The 16,929-nt window shown below is 36.4% G+C and overlaps 1 protein-coding gene across 6 annotated transcripts in view; it reads left to right on the top strand.

Annotated features, from left to right (window-relative positions):
- CACNA2D3 (calcium voltage-gated channel auxiliary subunit alpha2delta 3) overlaps positions 1–16,929 on the top strand; it is a 396,804-nt gene that overhangs the window by 158,969 nt on the left and 220,906 nt on the right. For all 6 annotated transcript variants that reach the window (XR_005602956.1, XM_039558917.1, XM_039558915.1 and 3 more), the window contains exon 6: positions 15,954–16,085. Coding sequence is in view for 5 of the 6 variants with exons in the window: in XM_039558917.1 (XP_039414851.1) it covers positions 15,954–16,085 (132 nt within the window). In the remaining variant the exon portion in view is untranslated. The remainder of the gene's footprint in view (positions 1–15,953; positions 16,086–16,929) is intronic.

The following is a 16,929-nucleotide window of genomic DNA, read 5'->3' on the forward strand; positions in this document are numbered from 1 at the left end:
GTTTGGAGTCTGTCAATGTCTGGAAGTGATCCTCTTGCCAAGAAGAGAAGTATACTTAAATTTTTTGTTGCCCAGTTCTGTAATGCAGAGGGGTGATAACAAGTTAATTAAATCCTAACCTGAGGGTACAGGCAGTAGATATTGATAGGTTTACAACCAAGTGTCTGCACAATACCATTTCTCTATAAAGGGCCTGTTGTTCATTTCCAGGTTATGTTTTATTTTATTGAATTACTAGGGAAATCCACAGCCCAAACTCACAGCTGAAAACAGACAAGTGTGATCACTGAATCGTTCAACACAGGACTCTTGAGTTGACATAGAAAAAAAGAACTCTATTTGTAAGCTAAAGCTAATTCTAAACTTTTTCCTTAATTTTTTTTTTTTTTTTTTTTTTTTTTTTTTTATTTGTACAGATATTGATAATTAGTAATGGGTTCAGAGAAGAGTCACAGGACTCATCAAAGAATCAACAAATGTGCCGTGGACTGAGACCACAGGAGCTCAGTTCATTTAGCTTATTCAAGAGATGATTAAAGGCTTAATTAGTTGTTCTGTAGTTAATTACTAATACCAGGCTCTATAATCTGGTTGCCAAAGATTGCAGAAATCCAGTGGCTGAGATCAGGTTCCATTATTTTGCAAATTGCACAACTGCCGGCTCAGTTAAGCTTTGGGAAAAGTTTTGGTCTGGAAAAGTTTTGGCCCAGCTGCAGAATCACTGATGTTCACAGTCCCTAACTGGGCACCAAATGAGATTGGCTTAAAAATTTTGGCACATAACCATATTGCTATTCTTTATATACCTTCTGGCTCTTTCAGCCTCTCCATAGAAAAGCTTAAAAATATTGATGGCAACAACAGGATTAAATAATCCTGTTCAAGTTTGGAATCCGAAAATAAAGAGCAAAACCAAATTTCATTACAATTATGATGAAATCAAGAAAACTAAAATACAATAAATATCCAATCTATGATATTAAAATTTAGCATGGAAAATTTTGAAAAGGAAAATGAGAGCCAGTAAAAAAGTCTGCCGATCTAATTTGTAAGCATACACTAGTGCCATCTTGGAGTACAGAGTGCCTGCACCTACTATAATGTAGAGGGAAAGGCAAACTAATGAATTTAATAAAGAATCAAGCTTTGTAATTACAATACTCTTGATCATCACTGTAAAATATAAAAAGCTGATCTGGTTATTGATGTGCTTTTATACTTTTCATTCCCCTCTCCTGCACACCCTTGTTCCCTGCATTCTCGATATCTTACAGTGGACAGCCATTAATGTTAAAAATATAAATATTACTGATCTTTGGAATATAAAGCCTATGCAATTCAGAAAAATAATATTTCGGTATTCTTATAATGTTCACACACGGAAGGAATTCAGAACAAAGAAAAATGGATGATTCTGCTTTACAGTTAAATGTACTTACCTGTGTGTCCGTAGAGCCCTCTCAGGTTTAGGACATTTTATAGAAAAACTGGTGGTCTGTTTAAACTGCAGAACATTCTTCTGGAACTGGCCTCCTTCATTCTTCCTGAAAATGACTGCAGGTTATAATGTTTTACTTTTGAAATGTTTAAGCACACATTGGGAATCTAAATCTGTTACTGCATTCTATTTCTTCTCTTTGAACACAAAGTGTGCTCATTACCTACAGCCTCATTGCCCACAGCCACAGGATTTGCAAGGCAGTATCTTTTTAAACAATGAAGAATTAATCAATTAATTAATTGTTTTGTGATAACTGTCTTAGCAAGCAGTAGCTCTTCCATCCACAAACTTGGCAATTATCAACTGTGTATAGATTTCTGACAGAAAGAAGGGAAAATGTTCTTAGTGAGTTAGTCATATACAAATATTCACAGAGGGAAAAAGAAGGGGAGAGTTAAGGTATGTCTTTCATGTTAGAAGGAAAGCTTAATTTTTGAATGTACAGAATCAATCTGAATCCAGTTTGGGCAATGCAAAGGCAGAAGTCCAGGTGTATATAAGGTACAGTCTCATTCAGCTGCTGGGGTCTTTTATTAAAAAAAATTTACATGGGTTATATAGATGAGAACAAAATGAGTTCTCACAGGTCTTGTTTTTATGTCTTCCTATTAATTTATAATGTAAATGATTTGGGATGTGCTCCTGTCTTGGACATGTCTTGCATATATACTTCCACAGCTACACATTCCTAAGAAACTCGGATATAACTTCCTACATATCAATCAGATTATTTTAAACAACTATTGTGGAAGAGATTAGTAATAATAAAAACAAGATTAAAAATTTAAAGTTTGTATAGTTTCAGCATTTGATTTATTGCTTTCTGAGATGTCAGTAGTATATTTAGAAGAATCTAGGAACGTGACATATAATTAAAAAGTAGAACTTGGAATGTGGTCTAGGCTTTCTGGCAGCCATCCATGGGGAGCATGGCAGTAAGATTGCCACCAAGACTCTATAACAGATTTATGTACACAAGGAGATGATAAAAGAAGACTCAAAATTGATATTGCAGATGCTGAGAGTATATAAAAGTAAAAGAAAACTAGAGTAGCATTTTACCTTTTGTTAGTATGAGAATATAGGTAGCCAAGATCCCACATTCTTTGTCCAAAGTATGTGCTCTATCTGGCATGAAGAACCTACTCCAGTTGTTTTCGTTTTTTTTTTTTTTTCCTAAATCTGTCACCTCATATTTATCCCTGCTTGTGGACAGCAATGACATATTTTCTGCTATTGAGTTTTCACTCAGCAGTTTTTCTATGGAAGAGGCTTATGAATACCTGGATAAATGTGGTTTTCAGAGGAATGTAGATGAAAACCAAAGCCGAGGTGCAGGTCAATGTGTCTTGGTGAGCTGTGCTTAGACAGTTCTACGTTATGGCACCTGTTGAAAAGCAAAGCCTAGCGTGGTACAGTACCAGAGGTGACACACAGCAGGATCTCATCCACTCATGGTAGCTTTGCATAAAATCTAGGAAACACATGAGGAAATATATTGTCTCAATATTAACTGAAAACAGCCCCAGGTTTTGAGAATTTGCAGTTGGTCTTTGTTTATATGACAAGGTAAGATTTACATTTGTAGAAAGGGGAGGAGCCCAGATTATCTTCTTTACAATGATTCAAAAATATCAGGATGCAAGCCCTTCTTGTCTTTTAACCTTTCTCAGTGTTATAGTTTCTTCACAGTAAGAAATTTAGAACTGAAGAGAGACTTCTGTGCCTGAGAGCTTTTTCATGTATGAAATTATTATTTGTTTCTAAACCCCTTGTATTTCATAAAATCTTATGATAGCTCTGCTTCCATATTTGGTCTAAGATTGAGATTTTGGACTAAAATCTTACACATCCAACGACAACCTTTCTCAGTGTTCTTAAACATAAAAACACCTTTTAGAATGAGCCAAGTTTGACTTTCCTCACTGGGTATTTTGATAGAAGTAGGGTAAGAGTGACCATATGTAAATCTGTCTAGCAGCCCTGGGCAGTATCTCTGAGGTGTGGTGGAGGAGGTAGAAAAATGCCAGTAGAGGTGGATTGGAGAAAGGATAATTTCTTTGTTTGGATCAGATCAGATGCAGCTTGAGAAGCATGTTTGATTTTGCCTTTAAAAAAAACCAACTGAGAGAACAAAGTGAAACAATTTATCTTGGCCATAGAAGGGAAGTAGGCTTATATAAGTTGATTTAAAGTAATGGGAGGTTTTTCCTTTGTTGTCATTTCTAGTTTACTGAATATATAATCTTGTTTTATTTGCTCAGTTTTATAATGGAGAAATAATTCCTAGAGGATAAACCTTCATCCCATTAACACAGCTGACAGTGCAATTAAGTGAGTCCTATAGCTTTGCAAGACTTATTTATCCACTGAACTTTTTGTACTTATTAAAACTCATTGAGCAGAGAGTCCAAACTTAACTACTGGATAGAAAACCCTGGATTTTCCAATTTTAAATACTCTTAACTTTCTTAAGTGTATTTTTCTTTCATCATTAGTGAATGTCTGAGGAAAAGACGTATGTATATAGACATATATGAAAGTATATATCTTTATATCTAGATGTATATATATGTATCTCCTGTGTGGTGGAGAGTGGTGCAGTCTGTTCTCACACCAAAGGATGTTGACATATATGTGTGATTCACCGCAGTATTGCAGGAAATATTATGGACATAAGATAGTTTTGTGACCACGGTTCTGCAACTAAGTTGTGAAGTCCTGCATCAGAAGAATTTTAATTTAAGCTGCAGCACAAGGTTAATGTCTCTATTTTCCTCCCCATGCAGAGATAGATGACAGCTCTACACCGCTGTCCATTTGTACAGCACACAGCAGTTCACTTCTGAGGGCCAGGATAATACTGTCACCAGTATTTTAGTGCTTGCCCGTTCTCCCAGTTAGTTTCTGCTGAGATTCCATTGTACAGCCTGAGGCACAGCTTCTCACTTTAAGCTCTGTGACTATTGAAGCGTTTCAGAGCTGGCTCAGCAGTCTGGTCTCTTCAGCACAGCCCCAAGTGCCACTGTCACACACAGAGTTACATTTTCATGGTCCTGAAATTCAACACGTGCTCAGCTACTGTGCTCTGTGTGGGGGGATTGAAGCCTGAGCTTCTGGATCCTGTGGAACTGACATCTGTATCTTTTAGCTTGGGCTTTTTTTACTCCTAGTAAAGCCCTGGGGTGAATATCACAGAAGCTCTTAAATGCCAGTCAGAGGTGAACACACAGCAGTGCCACGCTGGTACAAATGAATAGACTCGTTCTGAACAGACTCAGTTTTGGAAATATTTCTTCCTGGGTTGATTTACAGTGATGTCAGTTCAAATTAGTTTGAACACTGAAACGTCCACTCCTGCCATGGAACTTTGTGAAAAGTATTGAATTCACTGTCTTTGAAGTGCCCAAGATGAAATGTTGATTGGTGTGTGGAAAAGTGGGATGTAGTGGGCAATGCACAAAAGGACCATATTAACTTGTCCATGTGCAGTGAGGTCTACAACAATAACTCTCTTTCATACATGGCTTTCTGAGTACCTTCCTGCTTTCCGTTGTTGTTCAAGCTGAATTGAAATACCAGTGTCTGGGCATGTGCAGAGGGTTATTCATGTGCATTCCCTCTTTTTAGAAACCTGATATTGATAACTGCCTCACCTAAAAGACATTAGACTGCTTCAGGGAGGATGTTTGCTCTCTGCAGGGAGAAGAAAATATGTTAGAATCAATTAGCGAATCTAATAATGATATGTCAAAATAAAGCATAAAATTTCCTCAGAAATGTTGGGTCTGGAAAGTTACTCTCCAGCTTTCATTATACTGGAGAATGGGGCTTATACTAATGAACAATGTTTCATTTTTTTCCTTATATGAATGCCTTTTAAACTCGGGAAGTTACATGAACTTTTAGCACAGTGCTTATACTGATTTCTTTTTAATGTTGACATGATTTATACTGAATACATTTCTCAGCATTTACCTACAACTTTTTCCAACATTTCATCATGTCTACTACTATAAATGAGTGAATCTTCACATCCTTTCTTACATCTAGCAAATTATATTTCATAGTACAGCCATGTGATTTGGAATTATGTTATGGATTTCATGTCATGTTTTTGTGAATTTTGTAATTGAGTCTTCATTCCCTACTATAATGTATTTCAGAGGGGAGCAACTGAACAATATGGCTTAAGTATAATCATAACTGACTGCTAAAAACCTCTCCTTAATGACAGTTCCCTCTTTCCTACCCCTGACATTAGAACGTGATCCGTGCATTCTGCCTGTTGCTGTTTTGGCACTAGGGAGGATTTTTCTTATCAGATTGGCTGTCTTTGGCAAAAACCTATCAGCAGCCCACTGGTTGGTTAGTTTATAAAATCTCTGCTATCATAAACTGCCAGGTGCCTCAGTAAATTACTTTTACATTTTTACATCATTGGGCCTGGTTCTCTGTTAAGTTAGGAAATGCATGTATATTACAGGAAAGACTTTTTTTAAGGCAGCTGGAGAACAGTTTGTGCATTGTAAGGTGAAAAACTATTTGCTCCAAATCCTTTTTTTGATTGAGATTGAAAAAAGAAAAAAAAAATCAAACCAAAAAACCACTGGATTACAGATTGTGAGGTATCTATCTACCCAGGTATATTTAGATAATGAAGTAGAAGCCTTCATGCAAGATGTTGCTTTGTCTTTACTGACAGAACAGACAGAATCAAGATAGAAAATAAAATTTGATGATCAGTTATACAGTCTGAAGTTAATCTGCTGCTTTGAAAAATAAAAGCAATAATATAAATTTTAACTTAGAGAAGTCTGTCTTAACTGTCTTCCGTTTGTTCTTCTCATCCTGATACTGTGATAGAGCTGCTGTTCTGGAGTTTTTGAAGTACAGGAAGCAATTTTATCAGTGCTTTCCATAACTGCAGAGTTTTTCAGTGATGGATGCTGAAGTCTCTGAATATTTTCAAGCGTTTCTGTCAACAGGAGATATGGTTTATGTCAACTCAACTAACAAACATAAGGCACACAATATGTTGCTGAGAGTCTCAAACTGTGTAAATCAAGCTGTAAAAATCTATGTTTGTAAAAACTGGTTCGGGACTGTAAAATACATTTTAAAGTTCAATAATAAGTAAAAAGATAAGTCTTCATTAATAATATTCTAAATGAATTTTTCCTTAATACCACACTTATACTAATTCCGTGTCAATGGATTTGGAATGCATTCAAATATTAACAAACATTTTGACTCTGTAACCGTGATCACTCTGCATAAATATGGGTTTATAAAAAAAGTGATTAAAAAGTATCTTAGGTCTTAAGGTATATTTGGACTTCACTTATTTTGAATACAAGATGACTATGAGTATTTTCCTATAGATTTAAATTCAATTCTTATCGTTGCTCTAGTTTCTACAACTCAGTTCCTTTCCACAGGTTTCTTTACAAGGTTGCAATACTGTGTTGCAGAAAGAGGCTTTATCTTTTTGTCTTACAGCTTTGCTCATGACATGATTCTTTGCAGCACATGTGCACTGTTTTTTGTGCCTCTCTTTGTCTCTATTATTTCACTGGCTGTTGAAAGTATAGATTTTTTCATGTGACTTAAACCTTTGTTTAAAAGCTCTCTGTTAGGATTATAGTTATTACTGCTTTGGGAAGTTGGCAATCAATTACTTTGTGCTCTTTTATTGTTTTGTGGATTGTAGATTGTGGCATAGTTTGGGTTGGAAGAGACCTTTAAAGGTCATCTACTCCAATTCCTATGCAATGAGCAGGGGCAGTTTCACCCAGATCATGGTGCTCAGAGCCTGACCTGGAATGTTTCCAGTGACAGGACATCAACAAACTCTGGGTAACCTGTTCCAGTGCCTCACCAACTTTGTAAAAAATTTCTTCCTTGTATCTAGTCTGAACCCACTATCTTAACTTAAACCTTTTATCTCTTGTTCTATAGCAAGATATTTGATATTTTCTTGCAATTACTTCCATCTTTCATCTCTTTCCACCTTTATAATCACCATTACTTTTAAAATTATTTACCAACAACATGAATGGAGTACAACTTTGAATAATTCTGAACTCAATGTCTTTAGTACAAAAGACATCAGGCATAGCCTATGCTTTTCTGCTTACCTTATTGGCTTCTTGAATGCTGAAAACATTGCAAAAGGAGACCTTGGACTTAAGACTTCACAAATATTCTTTAACTTTTGCTTGAACAGTTTAGAGACTGGTAAAGAATATTACCTGTGTCAAATGGCATTTCCATTGCATGATGCTCACTGCATGTTAAAAATGAGTTTATGCACTACAAGTCAATAAATGCAGACTCTAATCAAAAGTTTTGCTTGCACAGGAAAAAAATTCTGCTGCATGTAATAGAGCCTTCTCTAAGAGATATTGAAATGTGATGAACCACAACCATTTTTTGATTAAGTGAGGTTTTTTCAATTTGATACTTAAAAAGAGCTATGAATATCATTCAGTCATACTTTCCTATCAATGCCTTCCAACTGGCTGCCAAAATCGAGATTACCTATTTTCTAGAATATTAGAACCAAAAAAAAAATCATTTCTCAAGTGATGCAGAACGATTATAATCTGCAGCTAGCACATGTGCAAAATCATTTTCCTGTAAGGTGTGAAATTAAGAAATAAAATATTGTCTGTCACTGTCGTATATGATTTTATGGACTTTGCTTCTGAAAATTCAACATCCTGGAGTTATTATTTAAATAATCATGGTCACATACTGTCCTGGACCACATATTTATATTTTGAAATCATTCCCCTCGATTGTTTGTCTTCACGTTTTAAGATCTTTAGGACAGGGTTTGCACTCTCTTCCTAACACTGGACATTGTTTAATTTAAAAGGAGCTTTCTTAGTCCAACTGATTTAATCAAGATTTCAGAGAATATCCTATCTTCCCATATTTCTTTGTTTTAACTCTTGTTGCCTGTTGGACAGAGATGCACAGACTTCTCTGCTTCTTCCATCTGGTTTTGCTTAAATTCTGCCTCAAATCTGATTGCCAGAGTTTACTCAGGCTGCTGCTTTGTTCTTGAAAAGGGCTTTAGCTTCACAGATTTTTTTTTTTTTTTTTAAATTTTATTTTCCCTCTCAAGCCTCTGTCTTTAATAGCAAGCCTTTTGGAAATGTTGGCGTCGCCACACAAGATGTGCACTGTGCTTTATTTCTGCTGTGTTCTAGTCTGTCTCTGGCTGGGGATCTAATCTGTGTGTTTCTGATACATCCTCATCACCATGGCAACTCGATGTCAGATCCAGGCTACATGGAAACGTGCAGTATTTCCTTTAGAAAGCCCTACTCTCTCCCACTCTGGATCCAGCAGCTGTTGCTTAGTTACTCAGAGTTGGGCTTTGCCTTTTGACAAATGCAGGCCAATGAATGTTTGTTACTGAACACTCTCTCAGGTACAACATTAAGAGGCTTTTTGACCTGGCACACCTCTGTCAATCATGATGCCATCCCTACTTCCTTGTTGCTTTTAAGGACAAGAAAGTGACAATAATCCTGGGTTTCTGAAAACATTTAGGAGTGAAAATGCATTAATTAAATGGGTGTCTGGCAAAGTAAAAACTGTAAGTTTACTATGTAGTGGAGAAGATTGACATTTGACAAAGAAAAATAGTAGTTTATCTAAAGATACATATTATTCATTTTGTCTACTGTTTTCAAATACTGTAATAATTTGTTTTTTCATACTGCTTCATAACACTGACCCTTTGATTTTTCTTGGGCATGTGTTGTGTGAAGAGGAGAAAAGGCAGCTTGCTTTTCTGGTTGAGCATTAGTGTGCTTGGCTAGGATATAAACTCTTTCAAAATACTGTTTGGCTAAAAACTTACAAAGACATTTTCACACTATACTTTGTTTATTTAGGTGTCTTGCAGCTTTTATTTGGCACATTCCTGAAGGAGCAAATAGTGTTTAAGAATACATAATGGATTTTGTAATGTACTCATCCCAAGTACATTTGTACATCTGCTCAATGTTTTTAGTACTATCTTAAGAGGCTTTCGAACCAGCTGAACATTTTCATATCTTGTATGAGTAAAACTTCCATTTTACTCAAATTTTGCAAACAGTCTTTTATGCAAGGAAGTGCTACACAAGGACTATAAAATCACAAGAGAAGTAAGGGTCTTGATTTGAGAGGATAAGAGCTGGTGACCTGCCACAGTAGTAGATAACTGTCCCATTATATCCAATACTTGTACGTTCATACTGTGTTGGTGCTCCCAGGAATGGAGCAGTAGAGGTTTCATTTATTATAGCCCAGTACAACTGTGATGCATTTTACCTGCTAAAACATTTTCTCTAAATGTTCTCATGCCTCCATTTGCTGTATGCAAGTGGCATGATGTGTTGCTAAACACAGGATGACTTTAGAACCTCCTGCAAGGCATTATTTGTTGGTCCCAACTGCACTGTGCAATTAAGTCAGCCTGCTTCTGAAACTCTGTGGCTCTGAATATCTGTGCAATAAGAATCAGATATTTATTGTGAAATGCCAGTTAACAGGTTTTGTCTTGTGTTTCAAACAGCTTTTGTAAAGACTGGTGCACAGATCTGTCCCTGAGAAATTTCTGTAAGGATGACTGTTATTTCCAAGACCGTGCCTTGCTTTTGTCATACATCACTTTGGCAATAGCGCTGATAAAATTGTCCCTTTTGGTATGTTGTGCATTAAATATTTTACAGCAAAGTTGGCTGGGTTTAGCAGCAGTCACATTTGCTTTCTTTTCCCCTAATTTGCAGTGTGTTCCACTGGCTTCTTCTATTGCTAGCTGTGACACTTTTCCTGCTCTGTCACTTGCCAGAGGTTTGAATTTCCTCACTGCTGATAGTTACTCTTCCATCAAACTGTGCAGAAATTTCTCCTTGCCATGTGTCAGAACTGGCTCCTTTTTTTTTTTTTGCAGTACTCATGGCTAATTTTGCTTCTGTGATGAGAATGCAGTAGATGTCAGACCTCTGTTCAATTTGCTTAATTCCTACATTCTCAGAATTTGTTTTCTCTTTTCCACTTGGAAAGGCATTTCTATCAATGGTTTTTCATTTTGTTCACCCTTTCTCCCAGTCACACCCTGGCATTTTAGAGTTCTGTGGTGTGGTATTTTCTTACAATCCTTTCACATTTCACAGTCCTCAATTTGTATCATGCAAAAGTGTGGAAATGAGTATCTCTCACTGAAAATACAGAAATATCCTGCTATCTGCAGTAATGTGAATTTATTTAGTCAGGATTACTTCAGGGTTTTGACTTCAGCTCTCAGCTCAAGGCAGTTGCTGGGTGGGCAATCCCATTTGTTTAAAGCATGCTAGAGACAGGTCTGACTGCCCCATGTACCTGCTCCTGGGACAACAGCTCTCCTAAAGCAGCATCTTTCTAGCTCGTCCTGGGATGCCCTTGACTTCTGCTCTGAGTTACTCCTTTAATTTAAAACAGAAGGTAATATTCTCTTTTCATAGATGGTGCCTATTTGCTGTTTCCAGAGCTTTGCTCTAACCTGCCCACTGGTCAGCCCACACACTGGTTGTTCTAGCTGTTATGTCTAAGAAGTTAAGGAAAGTTCAGCCAGACCAGTACCAAATGGGTGAAGTGGGCTCAAGTCTTCACTGATTTGCTCTGGGACATTTTCTATAGCTAGCGAGATGGCAAACCTTTAGGAGAGAGAAATTAATCTCTATCCCAGAATGCTGCTAGTGAGGAGGTTGCAGCTGTAATTCTGGCTTTCAAAGGAACTAAAATTGAATCTCAGTCCATCTTGTTCATCCAAAAAAAAAAAAAAATTACAAAAAAACCCCACAAAAAGAACACTATTCCCCCCCACCATAAAACAATGCAAAGCATCACCCAAATGGACTCATGAAACTCAGCATAAAAATAAACACATCTGGCCATACTCCAGTTCTTCTGCTGCCACTTCAAAGGAGAAGGGTAAAGTTATTAGGGAAATGTAAGATGAAGGCACTAAATGCCTACTGCTATACCTTTATACAGTCACGTTCTTGAAGTCTTTACCATCCCATATTCTTGCAAGGAGGGAATGGGATTTCTCACATTGGTGAACAGTTCCAGGCACATGAAGCAAAATGGACAAACACCTTCTTTTATGTCTGCAGATGGCCAGATGCTTTGATCTGTGAGCTGATGCATCCACATTACCCTGGAGTCAGAGAGAGGGGAAGAAAGAGAAAAAAGTGAAGGCAGTTGCCAAAACTGGCAACCAGCCCCAGCTCTTGAATACACTGGACCACCCTGAAAAGCATTCATATTAGTGTTGAGTAGTGTAATTATTAGAATGTTGGTATATGTCCCAGCAAAGTATGTGATTTTGTTATTCTTTAAAATATGACCAGACTAAATATGTTGTCAATGTCATAAAAACTAAGCTAATATTGTTGCTATCTCTGAGCCAGAAGAGTGCTGGATTTTGCATTCCTCTTCTGGTGCTTGGACCCGTAGGCTGTGCTTGCATTGCTTCATGGTATGACAGAACTGCTCTGCAATTTAGGGCTGCCCTCAAGGCTCTCAGATATTACAGGAGGGAAGATCATTTTCAATGCCAGCATCTTTGACAGCATTCAGGGGGAAAGTAATGATTATATCATAAAAGTAATAGAATAGGGGGAAAAGACTAAGGATCATTAATAACTTTTATTTTCTTGTTGATAAAGCAGAATATGACAAGAAAGAGAAGTATTCCACACTTTCTTCATAGTTACTGAGTTCTCCGGTGCTTGCACTTATTTTATGTAAAAATTGCTGCAATAATTAGAATGCAAAATGGTTTGTGTAGGTATTAGTTTCATTCCACAGATTTAGCATACTCTAGATTCTTTGATGGATTCTGTGAAAAGTAATAAAAAAAAATAGTTACCTTTGGCTGTTGCACATCTTTTCGTCTGTGCACCTTCCTTGCCTTTGTTGAGACTTCAGTCCTTTTCGGGCCAGCAGGATCTATGACAGCCACTTAACTGCTACATGCATTTCTGCTGGTCTTTGGCAATCCTGTTTCAGTTTCCTGTCACTGTACCTATTTTCCTGGAGGCTAGTTTTATGTTAAATGTCAGCAAAAACAGGTAACAGCTACACAAACAATGGCGGAGCAAAATCCTATATAATTGCAAGCCAGGCCATCTAAAAAACAAGGGAAAGGGAATATTTTAATTATATTTCATCTACCAGGAAGCAAAAGAAGAAATTATTTTTCAAGAACTGTGGTGAAAGCTATTTACATTTATTATCTTTGAGCCCCATAGCATCACATGAATGATTTTGCGTTTATATTAAGCTTTACCTTTTATTTTTTTTTCCTCCCTCACCAAATTTCTTAATATTCACAAGGATTAATTTACCACTCATGACATTTAACTATCTGGGGGATGCAGTTGACATTCACCAGTAATTGAAAAACTTAACAATACTGTTTCTAAATGAAGTACTGGGGGAATTTAAACAATTTAGTGTAATTACTAAAATTGGAAATTGCCCAGAACAACAAGTTTAACATACAGGTTATTAGATGATGAGAGTGTAAAATTTTAATGAGGACATGGGGTCAGAAACTCAGTTGTATTTGGGATAGTGCATGTGGACAGAGATGCACCCACATAGCAGAATTATAAAGTTCAGAACAAAGATCTCCAGTTTGAAATCCTTCTGCCTGAAGTACAGCAGCCAGTACAGACTCACCATTTCCAGGTCTGCTGCTTTATACTGTGGCTATATTTTTCCCTTACACCACTTTTCCTGGTATTCCGAGGACCAAAATGACCAAACTGTAGCCCTGTTTGCTTTTTTTATTAAGGTGGTTGATGCATAAATCATAACTTGATATACTGTGAACAGCCAGCAATACAGACATGCAGGGTGTGAGAAGGCAGTGAATGGTCACCACCTTTTGTTTTGAAGGAACACAGTGAGCATAGGTCACATTTTAATTGTGACCTCTTATTAAAAATGCCTGCTTTATGCTCCTTTCAGCTAAAAAAAAAAAAAAAATCTCTTAGTTTCAGAGTCACTGGATTAATGTTTAGAGTGATCAGCAGTTGGATGATTAGTGTTGTCAGCCTCATGCAGAATATAGACTCTGCCAGTTTCATTCAGGGAAAATTTCCTGATTTTATTTCCATGGAGCTCTCTAGTCTGTAATACAGATATATAAACATGTAAAGTGGCTCTTCACAGATGGTCTAAACAAAGTAATCCAAAATATCTATGGATATTTCAATATGATTTTTAAAAAGTGATTTATATCTGTATTTTTTGAATATACAAATATATTTTTTATATGCTACTGGAAGGACTTCAATTCAGAACTTAAGAGGTGAAAGACTAAAGTTTTTCCATGACCTTATGGAACTGGAATGTATATCGAATTCAAAGAAAATAGTCATTGGGTTGGGAGGTAGAGGGTTCTGCTCACATGAGTGGTATTAGAGCACAGATTCATTAGGAAAGGACATTAAAAATTAGGCTCTGAGGAATCTAGGATAGGAGACATCCAGTGAATCGATAAAACTGTAAAATATGAAGGTACAATGTGCAGCCTGGGAATGAGATCCAAATATAAGTTGCTAAGAAGCACTGCAGTTTATTTTAAATATAAATTAATATAGAATTATTCAGTTTGATTTGTTTGGCTTTTCACTAATCCTGATGACTGAAGGACATATAAGGAGCTTATAGCCCTCTAGAGGCTTGAGACATGGTTCCTTCTCTTTTCCTCTAAACAGACTTTTCTAGCAACACCAGGTAAAGTAAAAGAACAAAACCCGAAACCAACCCTCTGAACTTGGTTGCTCTTTTCAAAGATGAATTAAACTTATCACCTTATCTCAGGATGGTGATGCTGAGTCAACAGTGCCACTGCAATTTTTAGTGATTTGGATATTCCATTAGAAATGAAGCATAGGAGCAGAATGTCTAAATGCTGAACAACGGGCTGATATTTTGGAGTGCTGAAATAGGAGCATATTTTTACAAACCGAGGATAGATCTCAGTCTTGAGAGTTGATTTGTGATGGTTTGGTCACAGCTCATTACTGGGGTAACTACAGACTGGGAAACAGTGGATTTTACCAGTTGGACAATGGATTTTGCCAGATAGGAAGAGCTGAAGTAGGAAGAAGCTGAAGCTCTTGGACCAGTGACATCAGTTTGTCTGATATGTGTCTGGTTAGGCAGATTTTAAGTGTGTATTTCATCCTCCAGAGTAATAAGTAGCTTCACATATTTTAAAAACAGCATCTGTTTTGTTGACCTTGCTTTTTCAGCATTTCAACTATATAAAACTAAACATTTAGGTGAAAGCAACATGCAAAGTTGTGTAGCTGAGACATTTCCCTTTTGCTGCTGTTTTTCTTGATGAATGCAAGGGAAGATAACAATTTGCCTTTTTTCCACTCCATTAAAATCACATTTGAAGCAGTCTTCTGAAATCAGTAGAGCAACATTATTTTGCAAGCTAATGGCTGCTTTATTTCAAATGCTTGAGCAAATGTTACTGTGTATTCATGTATGCACACTTTTGCAAATTAAATAATACATCTGTGATTTCAGTTCTGTTTTTTCCTTTCTATTCTGCTGACTTCACATAAGACTGAACCGGGACTATCCTGTATCTTAATTGTTTCTCATCTTTCAAAATTCACGGTTTGAAATCCAGTAACTTTCTAAGACGTGCTCATTGATTTCTCATTTCCCACTATTGAACCAATTCTGTAGCTTAAAAACATACTTGGGCAGCCTGGGGTTTTAGGGATTGATAGATGGGGATGTCTTAAACAGAACAGTTTCAACATCAAGGATTTGCTTCATAGTTCTCTTTCTATTGGAGTAAAAATGGATTGGGTAATTGTTGTGGAATGTGGGTTCAATGTGTTCCAAGTAACAAGTAGTGGTATTTGTCATGAGATGTTGTGTTTTTATGCATATCATAATTCAAGTGTGAAATAAAAGGTATTTCACTTTTGTTCCAACATGAAAACTTCCAAACTTTACCAAGCTGAATGTTTAAAAAAAAAATAAACTGTTGCTATGAGACAGTCCATGCATTTACAAAAGGTACATTGAGTAAATAATCTAAATTAGGTTGACTTATTTATGTTCTTCTGAATGAGCAATGTGGTGGTTCAAGATAGATGCTCTAAAGAGCAGTTTTAACTTATCTAAAAAGCTGTACCTGGTGTCTCTGCTCTAGTTTAGCCATACACCTGATATTTATGTGAACCATTTATTTTGGATCACTTATTTGACAAAGGAAGCTAAAAACATTCTATGACAGTTTTCAGTCAATAGATTTTTGGGTATTAAATAAGATGAACATGATTGAGTTCATGGGATTCTCCTCAGATAAATCACTTTTAATTGTGTGTGTGTGTGTGTTCTTTTTTTTTTTTTTTTTTTCCAGATCCAGCTATTGTAAATGGAGTTTATTGGTCAGAATCTTTAAATAAGGTTTTTGTGGATAACTTTGATCGTGACCCTTCTCTCATCTGGCAGTACTTTGGAAGTGCAAAAGGATTTTTCAGGCAATATCCAGGTAGGAAGAACAGAAGTTCTTAAAATACAATGAAGACTGCATTGAATATTGTCACAAATCCTGGCTGCTACAGATACTTGCAGGTTTGGTTTCTCTTCATCTAGCTCTCAGAGAGATTTCCAATGAACATTTTGAAAATTTTGAGGTTCTTCTACCAATTGCCATTTCGAGGTGAAGCCCTCATGACAACTCACGTACTCATAAGTATTTCTATTCAGATAGACATATACACACGTGAAAAACAACTTTTAAACAGACTGTGAGGAAAGAGGGCAAAAGGATTAGGCCCTTCATATAGTACCAAGTTTAAATTATGTGCCCTATTTATGCACACAGTAAAACTTCATTATAATTTGTTGTTCTCTTCTTAAACTTCCACTTAACCTGGTATATTTACATTAAAAGATCTTAAAAACTTGTTTTAAAGTTTATTTTTACACCAGTTGTAATTAAATGCAAACACATCACTTGTATTATTTCTATAGAAATAGGTTAAAACATGTATTGCTGCCTATTAAGTTTTATGTTTAGTCCTATACCAAATTTACCACATTATAATAAACTGTGAAGTTAAATAAACTGATTCTCAGGTTCTGTAACTTTGAATCAGGCTCATAGTGGGTATTGTTCCTTTGGCTGATGTATTAACAACCCATGTTTTTCTAAGTCTTAAGTTTAAGCAAGTTTACTATAAGCCTGTATGTCTGAAAGTGGCTGAGAGTAATGGCTGCTACATCTGTGTTAGTTTTAGATTATATTTCAGTTCCCAAGCTCCATGATATTTCAAATATTAGTCCTTATTTTCAAGGCTGTGTCTTGTTTTGTGGTAGAAAACGAGTGTAAA

The sequence above is a fragment of the Corvus cornix genome, chromosome 12 (genome assembly GCF_000738735.6).
Source record: "Corvus cornix cornix isolate S_Up_H32 chromosome 12, ASM73873v5, whole genome shotgun sequence".
Taxonomy (NCBI): domain Eukaryota; kingdom Metazoa; phylum Chordata; class Aves; order Passeriformes; family Corvidae; genus Corvus; species Corvus cornix.